The 26,241-nt window shown below is 54.9% G+C and overlaps 1 protein-coding gene across 26 annotated transcripts in view; it reads left to right on the forward strand.

Annotated features, from left to right (window-relative positions):
* The window catches only part of DYSF (dysferlin), a 225,993-nt gene that overhangs the window by 128,840 nt on the left and 70,912 nt on the right, over positions 1-26,241 (forward strand). For 25 of the 26 annotated variants that reach the window (XR_006703543.1, XM_045446428.1, XM_045446440.1 and 22 more), the window contains 6 exons: positions 5,644-5,737; positions 6,282-6,359; positions 14,352-14,533; positions 17,223-17,363; positions 18,176-18,205; positions 20,425-20,454. Coding sequence is in view for 25 of the 26 variants with exons in the window: in XM_045446428.1 (XP_045302384.1) it covers positions 5,644-5,737; positions 6,282-6,359; positions 14,352-14,533; positions 17,223-17,363; positions 18,176-18,205; positions 20,425-20,454 (555 nt within the window). In the remaining variant the exon portion in view is untranslated. The remainder of the gene's footprint in view (positions 1-5,643; positions 5,738-6,281; positions 6,360-14,351; positions 14,534-17,222; positions 17,364-18,175; positions 18,206-20,424; positions 20,455-26,241) is intronic. The other variant, XM_045446433.1, reaches the window with a different exon arrangement.

A 26,241-nucleotide genomic window follows, 5' to 3' on the forward strand; every position in this document is an offset into this window, starting at 1 on the left:
ACAGCTGGCTCTCCAGAAAAAACATCCAAAAAACAAACTCAGCCTGGTTTGTAGTACTTGCTGGTTTCCGTGGTGTACATACCCCCGCTGTGGCCGATCTCAAGCTAGCAATGTGGCATCACTGAGAGTGGAGACGGGAAGAGATGAGCAGTAGCAGATGGTTAGATAGTATTTCCAGCCCACAGATACACTAGGCGCAAGTAACCTCAGGAGCAGGACAGTAGTCAAAGGTCATAAAATCATCAGGAAGTGATGAGTTTGAGTATCATCTTTGTTTCTAAAAAAATGTCTGTAGTTATAAATGCATGTGGTGTAATGGTTACAAATGGCTGTGTTTAACGGCTGGCTTGCAATACACCTGAACATTTAAGAATCTGCTCTTATGAGCTATGCAGGCCAGCTCCAGCACTTGCTGCTCTGGTTGGGGGGGGGGGGTCCCCTGATCCTGTTTACATAAGAGATAAGGGCCCCGATCGTAGCAGCCTTCCCGACAGCTCTGTCCCTGTGCTCTTTGGGTCCATCAGGCATTGGAATTGGGTCCTTCTCATGAAGCCAGGAGAGCAGCTGGTCCCCGAAACCCACCTGCTTGACTCTGATGGGGTAGGGGGTACCCTTGTAGCCCCCTTGAGGTACCACCGAGTCTCTGTTGTTTGCTTCCTGACTGCCATGGTGTGGCTGCGGTGGCTCCGTCCTCTGCCTGCTCAGCCCCAGAGGCCCTCTGCTCAGCCTTTCCGCTGCATCCACCGCCGCTCTTGCCCCTCCGTCCTGCCCCCGTGTTAGAGCTCCTGAGCTGGATGTCTAGGCCCTGTATGGATGAGGCATCGAACCACTGGCAAAGGGAGGAGGTGTGTGTGTGACAGACAAGCAGCAGCGCAGGAGGAATTCCAGACACACTAGCGGTCTGGCGCTTGGTCTCGTATCCAATTTAGGTGGGCTGAGGGGTCCCCTTCATAGGCTGCTTATTTTCCCAGAACCTGTCCGCCTCCTCCTGGTGTGGTGGCCGCACTAGGGTCCTAGGGCAGGAGTCCTCAGCAGGTAAACTAGGTTTGGCCGCTGCCTCTGGCGACCCCCGGGGGCAGCCCCGCACCATCTGAGAGGGAGAGAGCTCCTCACGGTCCTAAGCTCGGGCTCCTCCAGAGATCCGTGGCCGCCAGCCGGGCAGCAGCGGGTTGGATGCTACCCAGTCCCCTGGGCGAGCAGTAGGATCCCTTACACAGCTAGCCCCAAGATGGAGTGCGTGGCCACAGACCACAGTCTGGGAGTCGCATCGGCATGAGCTATGGAGGCAGGAATGTGGCTGTGGGAAACCCAATGCCCAGGGCCCGGCCCTGGAGGCTGGGGAAGAGCGAGTGCATGGAGTGGGGGTGAAGGGTGGGTGGACAGAAAGCGGAGTGTCAGCCGCCACTGCAGCCTGGCTCTCTCCACCCAGGGCTCTGAGCAGGAGCAGAAGTCAGCCAGCCTTTCTCTCCTTCCTTGCCCGGCCCCAGCTTCGCCCTTTAGCTGAGGCTTCCTCTAAGTTCTGGGGTGGGGGTGGCGGGGGGCACACATCCAGCTGCTCCCCTTGAGTCAGCACCTCTTCTCTTTCCCCTCCTCCAGGAAGCTTTCCTGAATGGGGCCTTCCAAGGGTTCACTCCATTCTGTTCCACCCCAGAGATGGCTCCGTCCTCGGGGGGCTGAGTCCCTATCATTTGCTCTTTCTGTGGTGGCATCTTACTCCGAGCCTTCCGAGGGAAGCAGGGTGCTAGCTGATGTACGCTTTCCAGACCCTTCCCCTGGAACCTAGGGCCTAAATGCTGCCCACGTGGCTTAGGACAGGGAATGCCGGTGATTCATTTTATGTGACAAATCTTCACTGGGTGACTACTAACTGCCTGATGCCAGGCTGGGTGCTGGGGATAAAGGAGCGTGTGTGCCTTGCCTGGACACATGGAGAGACAGATACAGGAGAGAAGTGAGGAGAGGCTGAAGACATGTCCACCACAGCAGTATCCAGGCCTCAGTGATGACTGAGCTGAGGGAAGAGCTCAAGTTAGCTCACATGGGAGGACATTCAAGGTCGAGAGAACAGCCCGTGCAAAGGTCCTATGGCAGAGAGAAGACAATGGATTCCAAATTGAAAGAAAACAGATTAAAGCAGGAAGGTATTGTTTAGCACGAGATTGGAGAGTTGAAAGATTTAAAGTGACCTCACTCGCACCATTTGCTGAGTGCTGCTTGTGTGCTAGGAACCTGCCACGGGCTGTGGATGTTCCACTGCATTCCCTTTCCACCAGTGGTTCCCAGCTGGGGGCGATTTCTACCCCCACCCCATCCCTCAGGGGACATTCGACAATGTCTGAAGATATTTTTGGTCGTCACAACTGAGGGGTCAGGAAGCTGTGTTGGTCTCATGGGTACAGGCCAGGGATGCTGCTGAACATCCAGCAATGCACAAGACAGGCAGAGGGAAGGACTGACGGGAAGGTGGTGCTTCCCAGAAGCTCCCACATCGGGTTTTCTTGAGGCTTCATTGTTTGCTTTGAGAGAAATTCCTGGAGCGTGAGCCCTGTATGCCCACGCATGAAAACCAAAAAATACTTTGGAGTGAAGGAAGTGTGACATTGGATTATCTGTTAATGTACATGAGCCCGGGTGACAGGCCGGCCTTCTTCATAAGCTCTCTCCAGGGCTCACGCTGTTGCTGTCTTCTGAGGTGTCCGCATTCATGTGTTGACTTACTCGCTCTCCAGGTCTGTCTTGAGCACCTGCTGTGTGTGAAGTGTGCCGGGCGTATGACAGAATCCTCACAGAGGTCTCGTGGGAGGAGATGGGTAGATGGGGGGTGCTAGATCCAGGGTGCCATGGAAGCACATGGGAGGGGTGCTTGACTCATCCTGGCAGGGTGACCTTGAGGATGAGGCTGGCCACCCAAGGAAAAAGAAGGAAAAGAAAGGGGCAGAAAGACTTATGTGCAAGAGGCCTGGGGACAAGGAAGGGGCCCCCAGAGGGTCTCAGCTGGTTTGAGCGTGGAAATCATCAGGGATGGGGGTGTCTGGGAGCATCCAGACTGCTGGAGACTCAATTCAGAGGCCACGTCTGGGCTGGCTGGGGGAAAGTTGGCCTCTCTCTGCACCCAGGGCCTGAAGAGGATGCGTGCAGAGCACCCTGGGAAGGTCAGTGGGCTACAGGATGTAAAGACGTTGGCCAGTGGGATGGGTAGAATTCCGCCCAGGCTGGGAACCAGGGTGGCCGTAGGACCAGGGCTCTGCTGGGAGGGACCGAACTTACTGGGTGTCCCTCAGCCTGGCTCCTCGTTCTCCCAGCTTCTTCTCAGCAATCCCTATCTGTCGTTTTGAGCTGGGGGGGGAAGGGAAGGAAGAGGCAGGTCTGCACTTGGGAGGTAGGTTAAAGGGTTGGGGGGTGGCCGAGGACTCTGTGGATCCCCACTCTGGAGGCAGGACAGGTGGAGAAGCCCAGGCAGTGTGAGGGGTATGCCCCAAGGCGACACTGGTTCCTCCCTCTGAAGGACATTATTTCTCAGGGCCAGGGCCTGCTGTGGGCCAAACACTGAGCTAGGCCTGAGCTACCTGGCGCCCGCCCACGTGGAAATCCCAGGGAGGGGGACACCTTTTCTGATCACAGGAGGGCAGACTGCCCTTGGACAGAGACCCAGAAATTGCTGCCAAAGCCCCAGACAGAGGCCTCTTGGTGGGAGTGATGCTGAGGGGAGGCTAGGGGAGCCATCTGGAGGAGGCGTGAGGTGAGTGGGGATGTGCACTGGCAGCGATCCGCGAGCACGGAGGTCCCTGTAGGTACTGAGAGGGAGTGAAGAAATTATAGGGCTGGGGGGGTGGGGTCAGAGCCAGCCTCCCTCCCTTCACTCACCTTAGCATCCTACCCGTGGGGGGCACAGTGCATTGCAGGCAGAGGTGGAGGGGCTACAGGGGTCTGGGCCTTCCACCCTGCCTCCAGCTGAACCCCCTCTCGCCCCACCAAGGTGCCCTGGGTGGCACAGACTATGGCTGTTGCACGGGGGGCTGGCCAAGCCCTGTTCTGAACTGCTTTCCTTGGCATCCCGCAGCTCACGCCCGGGGTGGCCTGCCGGCCCCCCCAGGTCCAGCCCTGTGTGCGGCCTTGCAGATCCTGAAACTGGGAGCCACTAGTTGCTGGACTTGGTACATGCCCTGGCGGGAGGCCAGTGTAACGTGGCCGGGCCAAATGCCTTTTCTGTTGGGAGCCCAGGATGCCTGGGGTCCACACCTGCTCAGGAGGGAAGGATTCAGGCATGGTGGCCTTTGGGTCTTTCCCTGTCTGTAGTATGACACCCCTCCCTGTTATCCTGCTCTCCTGTGTGTGTGTGTGTGTGTGTGTGTGTGTGTGTGTGAGTGTGTGTGTGTGTGTGTGTGTGTGTGTGTGTGTGTGTGTGTTGAGAGATTGATTGCTTGATTGATTGCTTTTGATTTCTACCCAGGGCTGTGGCTCCTGAAATGTCCACTTTTCCAGCTCCTGGAATAATTTTGAACAAATATGAGGTATATGAACCACCCCCGAGTATAATTGCAAACTTTATAGTTTATGACCTACCCTGCCTTTGTCCCACCTGTGCCTCATTTCTCTCATAAGATCATTAATGGCAAACATCGGTTGAGCATCTATTATGTGCCAGGAGCTGTGCTAAGAACAATATGTAATGTATTTCCTTAACAATGACAGCAGCTCTCTGAGCTAGATACTGTAGAATTATTCCAAATTTACAGAGAGACTGGTTCAGAGAGATTAAGCAAGCTGCCAAAGTCAAACAGCCGATAAGTGACAGGACCAGAACTGGAGCTCCAGCAGTCTGGTTCTAGAGCTTGTGTTGAAGTTGTGATCACAGGAAGCAGGCCACTGTATCTCTCTGTCACTGAGGGGGAGGTCCTGCTTGGTCTCCGAGTTCCCCAAACCATTCAGGACCCCAGTGAGAGGCTGCAGGGTGGCAGAGGTGGCCCTGGATGCATCAGGGAGGTGGGCATCTGGTCCAAGGAAGCTGGTGCGTGGCCCAGTGGTTAGAGCCCAGTGCTAACAAGGACAAAGTGAGGGGCTGACTGACTAACTTTATGTACAGTAAACTGCAGACTGGCTTCTGAGTCAGCCTCCTGCTCCTGTGCCTGTCCTGGCCTCAACCTGCACTCTCTTTCACCCTTCGCTCAGGGGGAGCTGGTTGAGAGGTGGTGATGATGCAGTATAGCCTCTCCCAGAGCTAGGACCCGGGGTCCAAATATGTAGGGGGTGGACAGAGATGGTGGACCAGGCTCTCCAGACTTTGGCTTCTCTTAACTCCTCCCACTGGGAAAATCCCCACTGGATTCTCTCCCTTGGAGTCCTTCCTTCTATCAGACTCTAACCTCTTGGGTTGGAATAACTCAAAATTCCATTCTGAGTCTAGTCTCCTTTAGAGAGAGAGAGAGAGAGAGAGAGAGAGAGAGAGAACAATTTCCCTGTGGACTTGACATCGGAGTCTGGGGATGCTGTAGGAGGATGTGCTACCCTAGAGTAAAATTAGAGGCTGATGGCCCAGCTCTCAGCATCCGAAGAGTGGCTAGAGGTCTCCTGACCCGGGCCAGTCTCCCTGCCACTCCCAGGCTCTGGGGTCAGAATCAGCCATGACCAGCTCTGTGTCTCCAGGGCGGCGTGGTGGACGACAAGAGTGAAGATTCCATGTCCGTGTCCACCTTGAGCTTTGGTGTGAACAGACCCACGATTTCCTGCATCTTTGATTGTAAGTGATGCTTGGGGGTGTCTACAGGGGTGATATGGATGGATGTGTAACCTTGTGCTTGTTTGTATGGGGTTATATGGTCCAGTGTATATGGGGGGCTAGGGAGAATCGAGTCTATGTGCTCTGTGGTGGGTCAGTATCTTTTGGGGGGGTGTGTGTGTGTGCAGACATCTGTGAGCACATGCACACATCTATCTACGTGTGGCGTGTGCATCAACTCAAAGCTTGGAATCAGGCATTCAAGGCCCTGTGCATTCTGGCTGCCCCCATCATTTATTTGGCCTTTCCTCCTCCTTCTCCTCCATCCCCCCTCACCACTTCTCACTAGGCCCAAGAACATGGCACTTAGGTGTCTACCTTTGAGCTGTAGTCTGTTCTGATCCTGTGGGGGGCTCACTCCCGCATAGTGTGACGTGTGTCATTTCTATTGCTCAGACCCTTCATCTGTGACCCCTCCTAGGGGTAGACTCTACCCTCGCCCCAGCCCCCCCTCTTAGCCACTCCTAGCCCCTCACTTGGCATCTCTGGTTTTTCCTTGGTGCAGATGGGAACCGCTACCACCTACGCTGCTACATGTACCAGGCCCGGGACCTGCCCTCGATGGACAAGGACTCTTTTTCTGGTAGGTGGGAGGGGAGCCAGGGACCAGGGATTGAGGGTTGGGAGCTGAGCCATCAGACCTTTGGACCATAGGAAACATGGCCCCGGGGCTTCGTCTATGGGTGGGGGCTTTAGCTGTGTTTGTTGGATTTGTGGAGGTGGCTGCCAGGGTCACTATGGCTTTCTGGTTGTCAGGTGGCCTGCTGGACCCTTCTGCAGGGTTTGGCTTTATTGACCATCGTTTCCTTCTGGAAGTTCCTCTGGCCTTGACCCCCAGGGATACTTCTTTCTCCTAGGTCTTCTGCAGCCTCTTACTACTCTACCTGCTCCTCCTCAGCTTCATGGCCCTCTCAGTCTGATGGTCCTGATGGTCTGTGTCCTCTTCTCTGGGTACTGGGGTCCCCTCACCTTCCCTGGCTTCATGGGCCACTCATGTCAGGGAAGCTTCTAGGCTTTTAGTTGATGGGCGCCCCTGATGTCCAGTCACATCTTAAGTATCTCCCCCTGGATGCCTCAGCGGCTCCTCAGTTCATCCTGTCCAAACTGAACTCTGTGTGCCCTCCTCCCCTGATCCAGGGGTCCCTTTGTTGCCTATCTTGGTCCTGGCATCACATCAGCATGTATCTATTATCCATCAGTTTGGAAATCATCAGTCATCCGGTCCTGTTGATTCTGGCTTCTGAATTTCTCTTGGAGATGTTCCTGAGGACTGGCCCCGCCCCTTCTTCTCTGGACACGCTGGTCAACTCATGGTCTCCCTGCCACTTTCCACACTGCCTCAGACAGATCTGGTCATGTCACTGCTCTGATTTCAACTCTAGACACTGAGAGAGAAATCCCCAGCTCTTAGCCTGGCAGACAGCTCCTTTGTTGACCTGACCCCTGTGGACCTTGCCTTTAACCTTTCCCTATTTTACCTTGAACCACTAGTTCTGGCCTCGCCAGCTTTTGTCAACATTTGTTGAGCTTTTCCACGTTCCTGACCTTTGTACTCAGTGTTCTCTCTGTCTAGATGTATTCCCTCTATCTTGAACCCTGCAAACACCTACTCATTCTTTAAGACGCAGCCCAGATGTTCTGACTTTTCCCTGAGCTGAGCTGGTTGTTCCTTCCTCAACACTTGGCCAGCTCCCCACCAACACATCTCTCAGAGCCCTGACCACTGCATAGATCAGTTGACATCTATCTTTCTCACTATGATTGTGAACACCTCTAGGAAGGGGCTTTATCTTTGCCTTTGAACCTGCAGCATCGGTAGCTAAAGAGTGAATACTTACTGAGTGCTCACGACAAGCCTAGGCATTTTACTGGCATTATTTCATGTAACCCTTACAACTCTCCTCTGAAGTGGGTATTTCATATCTCCATTTTATAGATAAGGAAAACTGAGACTCAGATGCTTAACTAAATTGCTTGAGTGAAAATAGCTGACAAGTGACTTGCCACCCTCCAAAAGCTTACTGCTTAATTGAGTAGAACTGAGTTCTTCTATGAGAGTGACTCTCTGTTCCTAGAAAGGCACTGCGGCCTATAGCCACCTGCCTGTCCTCCTCCTGGCCCTGCTCCTCCCCCCATGGGGGCCCACTCTCATCCCTCACCCCTAGCAGCTGTGTTTCCTCGCATTTTGTCCTCTCGGTGACCTGTTTTCCAGCCCTGTGCAGCCAGGCACACGGTGGATGGGGCAATTTCTCTTCTGTGCTTTGGGCCCGGGGTCCTGAGGGCACCCTCTGAAAAGCACATGCGAAACTAACACACAGGGACTGGCGGGCTAGGGGCAGATACGCGATTGCCCCTTGTTGGGAACCTGCCAGGATGCTTGCTGACAATTGGAATGTAGCCCAGAGAAAAGAGGTGGACTAATCTACAGTCTTGCTTCTTCCTCCTTGAGAGGGGCATGAGAGATGGGGGTGCAGGCGGCAGGCTTGTGTGGGCATGTGGCAAGGAGGGGGAGCCCTCGTCCTCTGTGGGTTAGGCTGGCCGAGGCCCCTGCAGGGAGGGAGCCCCTCCTAAGGAACCCACTAGGAGGCAGCATGCACCCTGGGGACCACAGGCAGGTCAGTCTGGTGCTGGTCTGTGGGAGATGTCACACTTTCCATCCCAGTCCCACCCCCTCCCCCAAATAAACATCCCTTGAGCTTCGAGGGCACTGCCCAGGGCTTCCTCAGAGGCCACTGGCTTCTGAATGAAAGGCCTGATTGACCAGCTGCTGGAAAGGAAAACAGCAGCCAACATGGGTGAACCTATAAAACCCAGAGTGTTTATTTTCACTCCCAAACCCTAAACCAAAGCAATTTCTCCCCTGGCACTGACCCTGGGGCGGCTGGCGGCCGGAGGCTGTGCGTGGCCACCGGCTGGCATTTCGTGGAGGAAACTCATGTGTGAATCCAGAATGTCTGGGGCCAGGGGAGGGTCTAGCGCAGTGTCTGTCACCGGTATCACCCTCACCCTGCCTGCCATGTGTCTGGGGCAGAGAGGGCTCTCCTCCAGAAGTACTCCATCGACTGTGACCTGTGGTGCTCTAGGCCTTTCCTGCACTGCTGGGCTCCCATGGCCCTGAGCTGTACTCTCTGCTTGTGCCCTGAGGGGTGGGCCTTGGGGCTGCCCAAAGCGAGGGGGCTGTGTCTGCTTCCTTCTCTCTCTGGCCAAGGGGTTTGGGGGGATACACAGGAACTGCCCAGGAAATACTTGTTGAATAATATTAAACCCAGGCAGGAAAGGGAGGCTTGTGATGTTCTGCCCAGGCTGCATGAGGATTCCACCTCCGGTGGGGTTTGAATATATAGCCAGCATTGATTCTCCAGGACTAGAAGGACGTGTGTGGCTTGTGGTTGTGAGCGTGTGTGACCTGTGTAGCAATTAGGCATTAAAAAATGTAAAATGATGCTTAACTCAAGTGACTTCGCTTTGATATTGGGTTGGGATCGCCCCTGCTTGGTGAGCATCTATACTGTGCACTGAATTCAGTTTGACTGGGAAAGATATGACTCTGGAGGACTTAGAAATCACATGTCCTCAACGCTGTATCTAGCGGGCAGCATTGCTTCCTTACGCTGCAGCCTGAGCGGAACTGCTCTTCAGTGTAGAATGCTGTTTCTCAAAAGGAATCAGGACAGAAGCTGTCTCATTTGCCAAACTGTTCCCCAGGGAATTCTGATTTGCTCTCTCCTCCAGCTGGGCACCTCGGCTGGGGTTTGAGCGAGCCATAAGCTCTGCTTACAGATCTCCCGCCAAGACAGACACCCTGTGGGCAGCTCTGTTGTGAGGTCACCACGTATCAGAAGATGGTCCTTAGCATGGGGGAATCAGACACTTCTCTTTGAGGATCTCACAGGTCACTGGGCTGAGGCGGCCTGACTTGGTTTTAACCAAGCAAACGAGGGAGGGTAGGTAGACCAGATGCCAAGTTATTAATTTACCAGAGTGGGGTATCTTAAGAAAGCAGAAGGTCCTGTGCCCTCTTTGTTGGCCTCATGGCTCCTGGTAGATCAAAGATGTGTGGCAGGCAGGTGGTCCTGAGAGGTGCTGCTCCAGGGCAGGCCACAATGAGGTCTGATGATCCATGGCTGCCCCACAGCTGAGTTCACTTCCGTGGGGACCGGTGCTTAGTTTTCACCCAGATCCAGACTCTGTCTTGGGTGGGGCTGGAGAGCTCTTGCTTTGGGGCTTACTGTGTCTGGACCCCAGTCACGGCCCACCTCCTCCTGAAGCACAGCTTTCTGTCAGGTTGGCTCCGGCTAGGGGAATTCTCCCGTTGAGCTTACGGAGCTGTTTTCCAAAGTGCATTGGAGGCTTGTGAAATGCTCCACTTAAAAAGGGTCCCTGAGCAAGGGAGACTGGGAAACACTACACACTTGAAGATTTACGATGCACAGTGGCATTGAGAGGCTCTGAAATGGCTGCAGGAAAGGAGCCTGTTTGACTTGTTTAAGCACTCATTAGCTCCCCAGGGAACTCGCATTTACGAAGAACACATTTTGGGAAACCCTGATCTACAGGATTCAGTCCAAATTGCTCAGCTTGGATCTGGGACCTTTGTGAGCTGCCTCGCTTCCTCCTCCCTCTTTTATCCCCACTGCCCTGGGCTTCCCCTCCTCAGCCAGACCAGCTCCTGTTGTTTCCCAAATGCCCATGCTCTTTGGTGTCTTTGCGTACGTCACGCTGGATGTCTAGAATGCCCCCACTTCCTTGGTCTGCCGTGGTTACTCTTCCTTCTTGAGACTCGTGGTGGGAGACCTCCTTTGAGAAGACTGACCTGATGCCACCAGGCTACATGGGCTGTCCCCCACCAGCAGCACCTTATACATTCCCCTATTAAGTTGCACATCACCTTGGATTCTGTTGTGTGGTCACCATTTCCAACCATAGTCATGATCCTAAGAGCCTAGATTGCATCTCATTTATGTTCGTTTTCCTAGTGCTATGTTTACCTACCACGTGCTGGGCAGTCAGAAATTGTATATTGTATGAATGATGGATTACAAATAATGCTGGAATGAACATCTCTTTACATATAGCTTTTTGGTTAATTTGGATGATTCCCAGGAATATAGGAAACAAAATATAAACAGTTTTATGTGTCTTAGGGCATAATGCCCAGTTGCTTTCCTGAATTGCTTCCAGCAGTAAAGGAGAGTACCTATTTCATCAAATATTTGCCAGCACTGGGTTTTATAATTCTGAACAATTTTTCTTAACTTAATAGGGAAAATATTGCTATATTATAGTTTTCATTTGCACTGCCTTTTTTGTGATCTACTCCCCTCTCTCTTAAGGGTTCTTCTCCTAAAAGCATGGCATGGTGGAAGGAGCACTAGACTAGGAGTCAGGGGGTCTAGCCCTTGTCACGTTTGGGCATGGGCTAGTAACCTAGTCTTCATGGGGACAAGTAGGATGATGCCACCTGCCCTGTCCCCCATTCTGGTGATCTGAGCTGGGAAGGTGGCAGGGCCTATGAGGAAAGCTTAGTGTACTGTAACGGTTTGGGAAGGCTCTAGGAAGGTCTGAGCAGCAGAGCTCAGGTGCAGGGCTCTAGGTCCAGCAAAAGAACCACCTGCCTGGGGCCTCTCTAGGTGATGGTGCCCAGTAGAACCATGTGTGTTCATGGCTGGAGCTTCCTGGGACAGTTAATGGTGCTTAGAGAGCTCGGATCCAGCCACTTTCCATTTCAGCTCCGTGTGGGTTGGGGGGTGAGGCCTGGGGGCCAATGCTGCCCCTCTTTTATGGGAGTGGCCCTGGGGAGAGGGCTAGGCTGGGGCCGACAGAGAAGAACCAGCCCCTTATCTTCCCTTCCACCTTCCCTTGGGGATCTGCTTCTCCTTCCTCTTGGCTTTCCTGGAAGAGGGATGTGTCTGTGCGGTTGTCTGGCCTTCCCTCATCTGACCACCTTGCTTCAGCAACACCCCCGCCTGCCTTGTTTCTTTTTTTTGGAGGGGCTGGGCCCTGTGGGGGGAGAAGCCAGGCCCCAGCACACAGTAGCCCAGTGTCTGAGGCCCCAGGCCTCCAGGCCTGCTCTTTACAATGCCTTTGTTGTGTGTTTTTTCCTCCCATGGGCGGGTGGGGCGCGTGTGTGGGTCTGGGTGATTTTTGTTTGAAAGCCACCCCCTCCCTGTTCCCCCAGAGCTGAGCTCATTGCTTGCGCTGCTGGGGCTGCTGGAAGGAGTCGGCCTGCTGGGGGGGGGGGGGCGGCGTGGGGGGCGCTGGCAACACCAACACAGCGTGCACAGCCGCTACAATGTGCAATTGTGATCTTTGTGTAAACGCGGTCGGTCTGGGGCCCTCGCGCTTATAAAAATAAAGCGTTGGGAAGCACGGGGGGTGGGAACAAAAGGGGCTTTTTCGCCGGCTCTCTAATATGGTTTTATTTATCAGAACGCGCCCTCTTTCCCTTACTGGAACCAGGGAGAGGTTCTCTGCCGAGCTTGGAACTGATGGTATCACAGCCAGACGGTTTCATTAAATGCACAGACGCCGCTGGGCCCTGCCAGGGGCAGGAGGGGAAGTGCTTGGGGCCCACCCTGCCAGAGCCGGTGCACGGAAGGGGGAGCCCCATGCCAGGGAGGCTTCCACCAGGTAGCAGTGGCAGGATGGGTGGGCATGTCTCCTCTGTCCCTTCCCCTGTCAAGGGACTTGCATTGCCCTCTTCTACCCACAGGATCAAGTTCAAAACCAGTTTCCTTCGGGAAGCCCTCCAGGCTTGACTGCACTGTGATTTTGTGCTTAAAGTCTGGTTCCGTGTGGGTGGCTCCCTCCTGTTAGCCCAACCCAGCATTATTCAGCCAATGAGTGCCCATGGCTTCTGCCTCCTAAGTTGGATCTCCCCCACCCTTAAAACTAGCCCATCGGCCAACAACCAGAATCTTGGATCCTACTCTCCTCATCTCTTGATGGGAACCCTCCCACTCTCCATCCCAGTCTTTCACCTCTTCTACGGTCACTCTCTGTCACCTCCTGCACAATGGCCATAGTATGCCACTTGGACTCCTTATGGCCAAGGAACCTATCCTGCTCCCCTTCCCTTTGTGAGGAAGTGCTGTCTCCCCATCTCAGCCCCAGCATTATAGCTGGACCTCCCAGCACCGGACCTCTAGTGCTGAGGGTCTCTTGAGGTCACATGGGGGTTAGAGCACCGCTGGGGCTAAACTGTGAGGCTCAGAGGATGCAGGATGCTGCAGGCTGGAGCAGGTGCCAAGGGTATAAGGCATGTGTGAGAGCGTTTGGGCTCAGCCCTCCCAGACATCTAGCATCCAACTGCCAGCTTCCTGCATCTCCAGACTTTCCTGTGCAAATGCCTGGTACTCTGGGTCTCACAAAATGGCAGCAAACTGGACCCTGCACCAAGTCTGACATCCTAATTGGAGAAGTTGGAGGAGCCCCACCTCTGGGCCCTCTGCCCCTGTCCCAAGTTACATGCATTCAGTTCCGTAGGACTTTTCTCCTTCACTGGTTTCCAAAGTGTGGCCCTGGAAGACCACATCAGTACTCCTGGGAACTTGTTAGAAATGCAAATTCTCAGGCCCCACCCCAGACCTGAGGAATACGTCTCTGGGGGTGGGGCCCAGCAGTCTGGGGAAGCCTTCCGGGTAATTCTGCTGTATGCTCACATTTTAGAGCCACTGCTGTAGGATCTTCTCTAGTAACACCAACTTCCCTTTGGAAGCAGGCAGGGGGAATTGCCAGCACATGGGCCCTCAGCCAGCATGCCTGGGGCTGGAAGACTGCAAAATAGTCTGGGGCAGCAGGGAGCTGCAGGGATCTCAGGGCTCCTCTGAACCCCACCTACTGCTAAACAGCTTATGAGCCCATGTGCTTCCCTCGGTGTCCTTGCCCATCTAAGCATCACTATCACCCATGCTCACAGAGACCTCATAACTGATGTCGCTGCTCCCTCCAGGCTGTGTGGCCACCAGAGAGGGCTTGCTGAAATGCAGGCCTAGGCACCCCGGTCTGATGGCACCGACATCTCTGGTCTGCTCTCCCTTTCTTGAGGAAGATAGGCCCTTCTCTCACACTGTCTCACACGTGCCCCCGCACCTTATATGCACTCTTCAAAGTGCTGACCAGGATTGTGGTTTTATGGTTGCTTGCATGGATTATGTTTTTGCTTCAATTGTATGTATTCTCAGCCCCTAGCACCTAGTTCCTGGCCTGGCATGTAGAAGCCATTCAATAAATGCTTGCTGGATGAAGGAATGAATGCATCATCTGGGCACTTGCTTCCTCTAGCTGGGCCTGGCCTCCGGCAGCCAGCCCAGGAAGGAGTCCAGTAGGGGAGTTCTTTGGATCTCTGGCCTGCTCTCCTGGACCTTGTCTCTATTTCCCCATTGTGGCCCACCAGCTGGCCTTACAGAGACCTAGGTGAGGGGCCCTGGGGAAGTGGGCTCCCACCTGTAGGTTTTTGCTGCAGTGCAGCGGCCATGACTCTGCTCCAGCTTTGTGGTCTGCATGACTCCTGAGCGGGCGACTCTCACGGTCTCTGCTGTGTCCTGCCTCCCTTCCCTGTGCCTGGCCCACACAGATCCCTACGCCATCGTCTCCTTCCTGCACCAGAGCCAGAAGACCGTGGTGGCCAAGAACACTCTGAACCCCACCTGGGACCAGACGCTCATCTTCTATGAGATTGAGATCTTTGGTGAGCCAGCCAGCATCGCCGAGCAACCGCCCAGCATTGTGGTGGAGCTGTATGACCATGACACCTACGTGAGTCTGCTTGCCTTCCTCCCTCGTCCCCTCACTGCCCACGCCCTGCAGGAGTCAGGGGGAGACACCACTGTGAGGGCTACCCAGCCAGGTGGCCTCTTCCCTGACCCCACAGCCTACAGGGCAGTTAAAACTATTCTAGAGTAATTAAAATTGGATTGCTCACACATGTGCTGTGCCGGTGGCAGACACAGGGGATGGAACTGGAAAGGGTGTTTGGCTGGGGGTCAGGCTTTCTCTGCCTCTAACCTGCTTGTAAGATCCCAGGCCAGTTCCTTGTCCCCATCTGAGAGCTGCATTGACTCCACAAACGTTTATCAGGCATTTGTGTGCTAGGCTGAGTGGCTCTGCACTTGGGGTTCCCAGTCTAGGTGGGAGCCGAGAATCACCCACAGAGCAGGGAATCCTCCAGTAGCACAGGCAGGGCCCTCCAGAGCTGTCCAACAGAACCTCCTGCGATGCTGGGAATGCTCTACGGCTGTCTGTTCAGAATGCGAGCTCCTCGCTGCCCATGGTGATCGAGCAGTGAAAGTGGCTAGTGCAACTGAGAAACGGAATTTTAACTTTCAGTTTTAATTAATTAAGCTTCAAATTTAAATAGCCACAGGTACTGGGCAGTGCAGCTCTAGAAGGTTCCCGGGAGGGAGAGGCAGCCCTGGGCTGGAATGTGAGGGAAGGCCGTGGGGCAGACCTAGGCCCTGAAGGAAATGTGATTGGGGTGTTGGGGCAAGGCACAGGGGCATTGCAGCACAGTGTGGGGTAGGGGGAGACTGAGGAGAGCAGAGGGCAGGCTGGGAGGAAGGAGAAAGGAGTATGAGGCCAGGGGAGGCAGGGAGTGACGGGGCCAGCAACATTTTAAAAAGAAGAGAAAAGAGAGAGACTGGGCTGGCTGACAGCGTGCGTAGCAGAGAGGTTCGGCCTGGGTTGGTGGGGTGGCCACGGATAAAAGGGGAGGGGAAGGGTTCGGAAGATGTTTCCAGAAAGAGTTGCCATGGCTGGATGTCAGATGCTCTGGGAGGGTGTGGTCAGCAGGGGGTGGGGCAAGGTGATGCTGTTTAAGGTGTCCCACCAGGTGGAGGGGGCCCACTCGCAGTGGGCAACTCGGGCCTGGGCTGGGGAAGCCCACCTGCGAGCACTTCCCTTGGCTCAGGGAGGGGAATGAGCAACTGGAGGAAGAGTCTGTTTGGGACTGTTTGGGAAAGAGCACAGGGCCTGGCACCTTTGGGGCAGGGAGAGGAGGGAGGGAGGAGGACCGGGATGTGCTGGGCAGGGGGACTAGGCAGGGGGACTAGTGCTAGAGCAGGGCTGGCCAGGAGGCCGGCAGCACACAGACACTTTCTTCCAATAGCATCCCACCTCCTCTTTTACAATGTTATTCTGACCCTGCCTCTCCCCTGCAGGCCAGTGCCTGGGAGAGATCTCGGGGGTGGGGGGGGGGGCGGGGAGAAGAGCCATGGCTTCTGGGTGTGGGGCTCCAGGGTCCTGGGGGAGAGCAGAGGCTGTGTGCATTGTTAACATAGTCAAATAACTCGGTACCTGTTGGTGAATACCCATTGCCTCGAGCTCCTGCTGGCCTGGCTGCCCCGGATCCCCTCCCCACAACCTCTCCATGACCCAGCAACTAACGGGGCAACACCAGGGCCAGAGGGGCCTCCAGGACCACTCCCAGCATTTGGCTGCTGTTCATGCTGAGAGGTTGGTGCTGGGCTATCACCTGCTGTGTGGGCGTCCATGCAGGAGCTGGTGGCCACTCTGGTATGGCTCTTCGGGACGTCCCCAGCAGTGGTGTGACTGCAGGCAGTGGCTTCCAATTCCACTCTGGGTCTTTCCAGATGAGGGCCTTGGGCAAGGCACTAGGGCTTGTGAGAGCTGCCACACCATCTGGCCGAGACCCAGGTCCTGCCACTGTCCCCTTGGGGAAGCTGATCACAAGGCCGGAATCACAGGCCAGTGAGGTCACAGAGGACCATGCCAGAGGGCCAAGCTTGGGCAGGGCTGTGGGTGACGGCTTAGAAGGGCAGAGGGCAGTACGGCCGGGGGAGATGGCCCATGTGAAGGCCAGGGGCTGAGAGGGCAGCAGAGGCCAGCAGACTGGAGTGGGGGATATGCAGAGAGAACGAGGCAGGGCAGCAGAGGCAAGCAGGCTCCATGAGGAGCCTTCCATGCTGGGAGGAGATGTGGGCTCTATTCTCTAGGGAGTGGGAGCCATGGAAGGTGCCTGAGCAGAGGGATGATAAGATGAAAACATCATTTTAATAAGACTCATTTAACTTGATGAATGATCACAGTTTCCCCAGCTGGAAATGGGGAATTTAAAGGAGAGGCAAAAGCCCTTGGAAATGTCGAATCCCTACTCTGCTGAGGACACTGGAGAAATGCTAGTGCCACCCTGGTCTCTAATGGGCTCAGAGCTTGATTAAATGAAATCAAGGTGAAGGCTAGTTAGACAGAGGGATATTCGACCGTGATGGGAATTCAAATCTAGCAACAGTGGCAGGAGGCCACTTGCATACTGTCCCCACATTCTTTTAAGGGGGGCAGAGCTCACCATTCTGCACCAGGGGGCTGCCCTGACTCCTGAGTCCCTTTCTAGTTCAGGAGGCCAGATGTAGTTCTGGTGATTGCTCTGAGGCCACCCAGAGCCCCGGACTGGGAGATGCTGACTCTTCTTTCTTCATGCCGGGTCTAGGGTGCAGACGAGTTCATGGGACGCTGCATCTGTCAGCCGAGTCTGGAACGGATGCCCCGGCTGGCCTGGTTCCCGTTGATTAGGGGCAGCCAGTCAGCGGGTGAGCTGCTGGCCTCTTTTGAGCTCATCCAGAGAGAGAAGGTGAGGCTGGTTCATGCCTGGATCCAGGAGGCCCAGGCAGGGAGTACCTAGTGGGGGAATGTTGGGGGGCACAGGGAGAGGATGCCCCAGTGGAGGAGAGGGGGCTGCAATACATCCTTCTTTCCCAACCAGGGGCCTGAACTCAGTGGGAAACACCCAACAGCCACCTGCTGTCAGGCCACCTGCTGAGGATGGGTTTGCCCATCTTTTCTAAACCCCAAAGCATGACATGATCTAACTATTGGGGAGAGTGTTGGAACCTGGACTGTGTTCGAATGTTTGAATCTTCTGGCCGTTGGATGTATTTTTCCCTGGGTCATAAGTCGATGTGGTTTCTGGGAGTAGGACCTCTGTGATCTGGTTTGGGGGAGCTTAATTGTGATGGGGGCATCTCCATGGAAGGGTCCGGGCAGGACTTCTGTTCTAGTGCTGCCTCGTCCAGGACCTCGCTGTGTGACCCAGGGCCGGCCACTTCCCTGCTGTGAAATAGGGCATTTGGTTTAGAGCCATATCTCTAAACTTGCTCTGACTGCAATGTGAACCTCCCCGTGTCAGCCAGAGAGAAATCGGGCTACTCTGGGTGAGGCGTCTGGCTTCCCCGTGCAGTCGCCCATCACTTCCAGCTTCCTCTGAGGAGTCCCTAGTCCTCCAAATAAGTCTGCAAACCCCTGCGCTGCCTTATCACTGACCTATTCCACGAGTGTCATTTTGCAGTTGGAAATGTGTCTGCCTGGCCAGGGCAGAAAGGAGGGGGTGATGGGGCCTTGGGTGAAAGGCACCTGACTAAAAGCTCTCTTTTTTCTGCACCCTAGCCGGCCATCCACCATATTCCTGGTTTTGAGGTAAGTCTTGCTTTTACCCTTTCTTCTTCTTCTTCTTCTTTTTTATTTTATTTTTAAATTTTTTTTGAATGTTTATTTATTTTTGAGAGAGAGAGAGTGAGCATGAGCAGGAGAGGGGCAGAGAGAGAGAGGGAGACAGAATCCAGAGCAAGCTCCAGGCTCCAACTGTCAGCACAGAGCCCAATGCGGGGCTTGAGCCCACAGAATGTGAGATCATGACCTGAGCCGAAATCGGATGCTTAACCGACTGAGCCACCCAGATGCCCCTTACCTTTTCTTCTTTAACTGACTGCCAGCCTCCTGGTTTGCAGCCCCTGCTGGGTCACGAAGTGCTATCAGGCATACACAATTACAGTCCTGCCTTCAAGCAGGGGAAGGCCCTGGTGGGACCACAGGGGCAAGGTGGGCAGGGGGTGGGGTCCCTGCCCAGCTCTGGCCTTTCTTGCCCTTCTTCTCTGAGAAGTCCAAGAATCACAGACTCTCTGAATGAAATGACCTCACGGTCACCCAGCCCAGTGGCTCTCAGCAGTAGGCATATTAGGATCCCTTGGGCAGCTTTAGATACAGTGCCTGGGTGGCCCAGTCAGTTAAGCATCTGACTTTTGCTCAGGTCATGATCTCACGGTTTGTGAGTTCGAGCCCTGCATCAGGCGGTGCACTGACATTGGCATACAGCCTGCTTCAGATCCTTTGCCTCCCTCCCTCTCTGCCCTCCACCACTTGAGCACATGCTCTCTCTCTCTCTCAAAAATAAACATCTTCGTTAGTAGAGTGTTGAGTATCCCTGTCTATCACGTGGGAGACCAGGGTTCGATTTCCTGATGGGGAAGCAAAACTCCCTTCTGGGGGGTGTGGGTGGCTCAGTTGGTTGAGCATCTGACTCCTGATTTCAGCTTGTGTCATGATCTAGCAGTTCCTGGGTTTAAATCCTGCGTCAGGCTCTGTGCTGACAGCACGGAGCCTGCTTGGGATTCTCTCTCCCTCTCTCCCTCTGCCCCTCCCCCACTCGTGCTCATTCTGTCTCTCAAAATAAATAAACATTAAACAAAACAAAACAAAAAAAGAATCCCTTGGGCAGCTTTAGAAATCAGCAATGCTCAGGCTGCACCCCAGACCAAACAGAATACAATCTCTTGGGGGAGTGGCCCAGGCACCGGTATCCTTCCATGCTGTCCAGGGGATTTTAATGTGCAGCCAGGGCTGAAAACTGTTGGCTCAGCCCAGTGATGTTCAGTGCAGTCTCACCTGGGATAATGTAAGAAATGCCGATTCTTGGGTCCCACTTCAAACCTACTAAAGGGAACCCTGAGGGTGCAGCGCAGGAACCTGTGTGTGAATAAGCCCCCAAGGGATTCCGACGCACGCTTGAGTTCCTGAAGCTGTGATTTAGACTCTCTTCCCCAACTCCTCATTTCCACCATGATGCAGTTTTCCTCCCTCTGCTAGTGGTGGCGAGTTCATTCCTGCTCCCCCGTCTTCTTCTGGGGGTCGTGGTAGAAAATGCAGACCCTTTACTGGTACCCCTGCTTATGCGATTCAGGAAGTACTATTCTCCGCCGGGCTCAGCTGCGGCTTTGAGAAGCAGGCTCCGTTTGGATGCCTCTCTGCTTATGAGGTAGCCTATGCGATTTGCAGACAGTTCTTACCCTGCAGGCTGTCCTTTGCCCCCTGCCCCCAACTCTACCCTCTGCTTCTGCCCCCCACCCCTCTAGTCTTTTTCCTTCTCCCTCTCCTGTCCAGCCCAAGCTCCCGCCCTCAGGCCTGCCAGTCCCTGGGGATCTGGGCTGTTTCTTCTTGCCTCTCCCAAGTCCACATGCTCCAGTAGAAACAGCAGCTCCAGGGTGTCCAGCCTGTCTGCTTCCTGGGGCTGCTGCACAGGGTCTGGGACCCTTCCCACCATCTGTTATTTTCCTTTCTCCTGTCCCTTTTAGAGATGCCTGAGCTGGAGGTTTATGCTTTGGCCTCTTGCACCAGTCTCTGCATCGACACCCATCACCCCTTCTTTCTCAGGGACCATGTGGAGGGCATGGCTGGAAGCATATCACCCTTACCCTTGATGGGAAGTGGGTTCTGTTGGCTTCTCTTAGGACGACATCTGGTTTGTGGATCTCTGCCCCAGGCTAGTGCTCCTCATCACTAACGGTAAACTTTTACCCTCCCTCCTCTCTTCCCCCCCCCACCAATCTTCTGGATGCGGACTATCCCATGGTGTGGCCCAGGTGCAGGATACATCAGGAATCCTGGAAGAGGTGAGCTGAACCCTCACAGTTGTGGCCTGTAGCTGGGAGTAGGTGGGCAGGGACAGAGGGAAGGAGAAGGACTGTCCCTGGACAAGTACCCCAGAGCCTTCTGGGTTCCTGGTGCCCCAGTGGGCGTCTGCCATTCAGAGATCTGACTGGGTTTCCTTCCCCACACTCTGTGGATCCACAGCTGCGTGGGTTGTGTCCTGGTATGATTTTGGCCCCAGAAGGCTTGCTGCCCTGTTGGAGGCCGGATTCACCCAGACCTCCTGGCAGAAATACAGAGTCTCATCTGGCTGAGTACCAGATGGCGTGTTTTCAAGAATAAAATGTTCATAAGGGGCCAGAGTCATCAAGGAAGCCTTTCTGGTGAAGGTAGCATTAGCCAGACATTGTTGCAGGAAGACAGGAAACGTGCCTTTGGCCCAAGGGGCCAAGCACCAGTTTAGGACCTGGCTGCTTTAGGGGCTGGTGGGGTTGGGGATTCCTAGGTTCTGGAAGAAGATGGAGGTTTGCCTACAGAGGAAGCAAGGCTCTATCCTTTGCCATGAGGGATGAGGAGCACGTTCCCTTACAGCCTCCTACACATCTGTGAGCGGGTCCTAGGGGTGAGTAGGGGCAGAGGCCTGGGCAGGAAGACAGGAAGGAGAGCCCTGGTCAGACGGACTGGGTAAAGGGCAGCCACTTCCTGCCATCAGGGAATCCCCAGGCTGGGAGCGGACACCATTTGACATTTTCAGTGCAATTTGGACTTGAAGTGCAGGGTCAGGATGTGGGATCCGCAGGCCCCGCGCCCCTTACCTCACTTCCTTTTGCTCCCAGACCGAGGTGGGGTCCGCCAAGTGAGCTGGCCGTAATTAGGCCTGACAGGCAGCCTCCTGCTTCTGGCTGCAGTTGCGAAAGACTGCCGATTTGGAAAGGGGAGCAGAGTCCTGTCCAGGGAAGCAGCACGGAGCCCTTTCTCTTGATTGAGAGCACTTTGTGGCCAAAACCCACAGCCTGCTCTGAAGAAGACCCAGCCCAGGGATGAGTTATTAAAAAAAAGTTAAAGTCCTTAATAACTGGATTTGTAATATGTAACAGTGAAGGCTCAGATTCCGAGAGCAGGGATCTGGCTGTGGTCTCACTGTCAGGAAGCAAATCAAAATTTGCCGCTTTTGGGCCAGACCCCGAAGAGAGCCAAGTGTCCTGCTGCAGAGCCAGCCAGGCCACAGACTGAGGCGGGGTGTGGGTCAGCAGGGCCAGAGGAGAGCAAATCTTGGGGGTCTGCTCGGCACAGGACTGGGCTGAGTCGGCAGGTTCAAAGGGTCTGAGGCCCAGTAGGATGACTGGAGTATCAGCTGGTCCAGGGAACAATTCCCGAAGATGATCTCGTGGATCCCCTCATTCTCAGGGGCCCCTACCCCAACCTGGGGGCTCCATAGCTCAGCCACTTTGCCTGCACTTATAGGCTAAGCCTCATACCAAGGTCTTGGGTCCTATTTAGTTTTAAGGGTCCCCAGGGATGGGGTAGCCAGGTGAGTTCGGCTGCTGCTGCTGTCCTACAGGAAGCCTGACGCTTTAGCAGGCTTTTCGTCTTTGCTGTGGCCGAGCTTCTGCCTGTATCCCCCTATTCAGCACCCTCCAGGCTCCCGGCCTGATCCCTGTGAAGAGTGTTCCTGCTTTCCCTGAGGGTTGTGAAAAGGCCCGCTGGCAGCTTAGATTCTGGGCCACTGGCCACGGGAGCCCTCGAAAGCTTTTGTGACTCTGAAGGATGGTTTAAGGATGGCCTTTCTGGTGGGGAATGCCTCTGGCCAGTGCATCCCATGCCTGTGTGGGAGTGTCTGGGAACGACGTGTGTCCGTGCTATGCCAATGGCTCCCAGAGCAGATGGAGGACAGTGGGGATGGCTTCCTGGAGGAGGTGATGCTGAGCTAGCATCAGAAGCAAGGATTGGCAGAAAGGGTTGGGGAAGGGGGCTAGGTGGCGGTGTCTTGGACTGGGGGCCTGGCTCTGCCTGGGGCCGGTTTGTTGGCTGACATGATTTCCCCTCCCCCAGGCTTTATGCCCATCTGGAGCAGCCCTCTCTGGGGGGCTCTGGTGGGGAAGTGGGTCTCTTGTCTTGTGTCTTTGAGGTTGTGGTGACGTCTGGGAGACCTGGGTCCTTGCAGAGAGCTTGGGTGAGGGGAGGACTTCCTTCCCCAGCTCCCCTGTCTCTCTGCCAGAGTAGAGTAAGAATCCTCCCTCTTCCTGAGCCTTGCCCGCTTTCCCCTCTTCCTGCTCTCCCTTCCTGTTTCCCTCTTCCTCTGTTTGCTCCTTGGCCTCTGGCTCCCTGTCTCCCTCCTTCTCCCCGCCTCTTCTGAGCCCTCTGTCTAGTTTCTTTTCCTTTTCGTCTGGAGAACAAAGGCGGTCCGTGCTGCCAAGGGGAATGAGTTCAAAGAAACTGCAATTTTAGATTTCCTGAGAACTGGAGAGCGTGCACATGCACGTGTGAGTGTGTACGAGTGTGTACACGCGCAAGAATACACACGTGCACGCACAGGCAGCAGAAGAGGTGGCGGTTTCCTTAGCAACCAGGGGCCCCAAGGATGTGTAGCATGTGCAGAGAGAGAGAGATCTCACCTGGGGTGAGCTGGGCTTGCAGACTTGACCATTGAAGGGGGCGTGGCTCAGAACGCTTGGTTCTGCTTCTTCTGTCCTGCTCTGTGGCAGGGGATGCCCTGGGAGAAGGGACTGCATGCTCCGTGGATGTTTTCACTGAAGGCTCAGGGGGCCAACCAGATGTCACTGTATCCCCTTCCAAATCCCGGGTATGGCTTTTAATCTGAGATGTATATGAGGTACTCTCCCGCACCCCCAAATCCACTAGAAGGAAAATTTTGGTGTTTTGCAATCAGGAAAATAAACCCAGTGGTCCCCATCCCCCTTTCCCTCCCCCAAGGCCTTAATTTAAAACACTGTTTTTCCTGGGAAGTGTAATTAGAGCAACATGTTGTTCCTAACGAGCTGGGTGGGGCAGGCAGACAATGGAGCCCTCCCAGCATGCCTGACTGCCCCCGCCTGGGGCTCCCCTCCCCGAGGAACCGGGATCTGAATGTCCAGAGGGTCCTCTGACTGTACCCTGCTGGGTCAGGTAGGGGGGGGCGGTCTATGGGCTACTGGTAACAGGACAACCTACGTGGCTGGGGGAGCTCAACCCCTCCCTCAACCCCGCCCTGGAAATGAATGTCTGTCTAGTGTGGTGGCCCTAGGACCTGGGAGAGGAAGTCCCCCTCATGGCCTGTCCTGAGCTGACCTGCTGGACAGATAGACTGAAGGGGGCTTAAGGGTAGATTTTGCTCTGATGGGGGAGTGAGCCTCACCTATCCTTGGGTCCTTGTCCTCTTGATCTGAGGCAGCTCGGTAAACACCCTCCCTGCACACCCATCCGTGGGGCAGTCCTGGGGCTGCCCTGCGTTCAGGGTGGGTGGGGAGGGTAAGCAAGGAAGGGATTGGTCAGATGTGGCTTCGTCTAATTAGGCTTGAATGCCTGCCCTTGAGGCCTGTGGTCCTCAGAGTCCCTGTCTCACCTAGGACAGTGAATTAGGATGTCCTGGTAACACTTTAAGTCTACATCTATCCCTGCCTGGCAGTGCTGATATGCTTCCCCAGATGTGGTAAGGATCACTGAAGCCCAGCCACATTGAGAATCACTTTCCTGGAAGGAGGTGTCGAACCCCTCAAGTCAGCCGGACCAGGAGAAGGTTGGGAAACGTAGGCTCAGGAGTTGACCGTCTGGCCAGGGCCATAGGACTCTCTCACAGTGAGGTGTCAGAGACCAGCCAGGGCCTTGGGAAACCGGGCCACACTGTCACTTAGAGGTAAAAGAAGTCAGAGAGTAGGGTGGTAAGAAGTTTCCGGAGTGGTTGGGAGATTTTCTGGAGGACGGAGAACTTGAACGAGGCCCTGAAAGATGTGTTAGATTCAGGAAGGTGGGTGGTATGGGAAGCCATTCAGAGGGAGCCACACGCAGGCGCTGGGGAGGGGGTTGGTGAGGACCCATGAAGCAGGCTGGTGCAGATAGGAGTGCTGGGAAGGAGGGGAGAGTGTGCCAGAGTCCTTTCTTTATCCAACCACCCACCCACCCATTCACCCCTCTGCCCGCCCTCCCTCCTCTCAATTACCCATTCATAGTCCTGCAGTTATGGGATGGAGATTTCAGCTGTGGTCCCTGTGTATAGAATTGCTGGTTTAACACAGAGATGGCACAGGGTGGTGGTCTTTCAATGGGAGTGAGTCACGTTGCTGTGGAAGCTTACCTTGAGCTCAAGACACCAGGGAAGATTTAAATGGAGATCTGAAGTCTGAGTAGGATGTAGCCACATGAAGTGGGCAGAAGAGCGTTTCAGACAGAGGGACCAGCAACTCCAGGCCTCAAAGGTAAAGAGAGCGTGCTGCCTCCTGCAACCTGCTAGTGTTCAGAAGGGCCGGGTTGAGCATGTACGGGGAAGTGGCTCATCACTGTCCGGGACCCCGGAAGGGAAGGTTATCTAGTGGGAGGCAAGACCAAGGAAGTCAGAAGGAACTAGAAGATGAGGGTCTTGGAGGCCATGCCGAGGAGTATGGGCTTCATCCTGAGTGGCTGGGGAATGTTGGACGGGTTTTAAACAGAATGACGTTCTTAGAAAGTTCCCGCTGGCTGCGGAGTACAGCATGCATTGGCTCTTGGGAAGGGATTTGCAAAACCAGATGCAAGGAGACCACTTAGGGGGATGCTAGTGAATCCAGGCAAGAGAGGGTGGGGGTGCAAACCAAGGGAAGGGGACGGGTGGATGAGTATGCGAGAAGTTTGGGAGACAGAATCCCCAAGGCCCCAGGCGGTCAATTGGGCACCGTGATGTGGGGGAAGAGAGCCAAGGTGGCATGGGGCTTTTTGGTTGGTTGTCAAAGTGGATGGTGGGACTGGTTTCTGAGAGAGCAGGTTTTGAGGGGAAAGTTAGAGAATCCGATTTGTGACCAGTTCAGCGTTAGGGGCCAGTAGGGTGCACAGGTGAACGGAGCTCTAAGAGGTTGGGGATATGGGTCTGGGGCTTAGGGGAGATGCCCAGGGGCAGAAAGCCCAGGAGAGGGCTGGGCACAGGAGGAGACTCAGCCAGCAGAGGGTGAGGGTGGAGAAGGTGAAGGGGCAGTGTAAAGGCACCAGAGGGATGGCTTCAGGAAGAAGGCTGAGGTCAGCTGGCAGGATGCTGCTGAGGGAGTGGGAAGGACAGGAGCCTGCCAGTGGCCTTTTGGGCTGAGCTACAAGCAGGTTGTTGTTGACTTTGGACAGAGAAGTTTCCAAGGCAGGGGTGCAGGGGGCAGAGCTGAGTGCACTGGGCAGAGGGCCTCGTGGAATCGAACTTGAGAGGGAGTGGATGGAGGCAGAACTTTCCAGAGAGACAGAGAGGAGAGGGAAGGAGGCTGCCTGAAGATGCAGAGAGCTGCTGGGGATGGATCTGGGAGACCATCTTTAAATGGGGAAGGGAAGGATCCAGCAGATAGTGTGAAGAATTGTGGGGGACAGGATGGGACAGGGTCGGGGAACAAGAGAGCCTTTAGGTGTAGATGTACAGGGATAACTCCACAGGGCGGGGATGGGCAGTGAAGTGTGCACAGTGCGGAGGGGGCAGAAGACCGTGGTGGCGGCATGCAGGCCGGGCGGGGGGTGGAGGATGGGCTGCAGAGGCAGGGATCCTGGTGACAAATGGCAGGGAGCAGAGATGTGCCTGGACCCCCGGGGACAGTGAGGTGGACGGGGATAGCATTGGGATGAGAACGGTGGCCTCACGCCATGCCGAA

Source organism: Leopardus geoffroyi, chromosome A3 (assembly GCF_018350155.1).
Source record: "Leopardus geoffroyi isolate Oge1 chromosome A3, O.geoffroyi_Oge1_pat1.0, whole genome shotgun sequence".
Lineage (NCBI taxonomy): Eukaryota > Metazoa > Chordata > Mammalia > Carnivora > Felidae > Leopardus > Leopardus geoffroyi.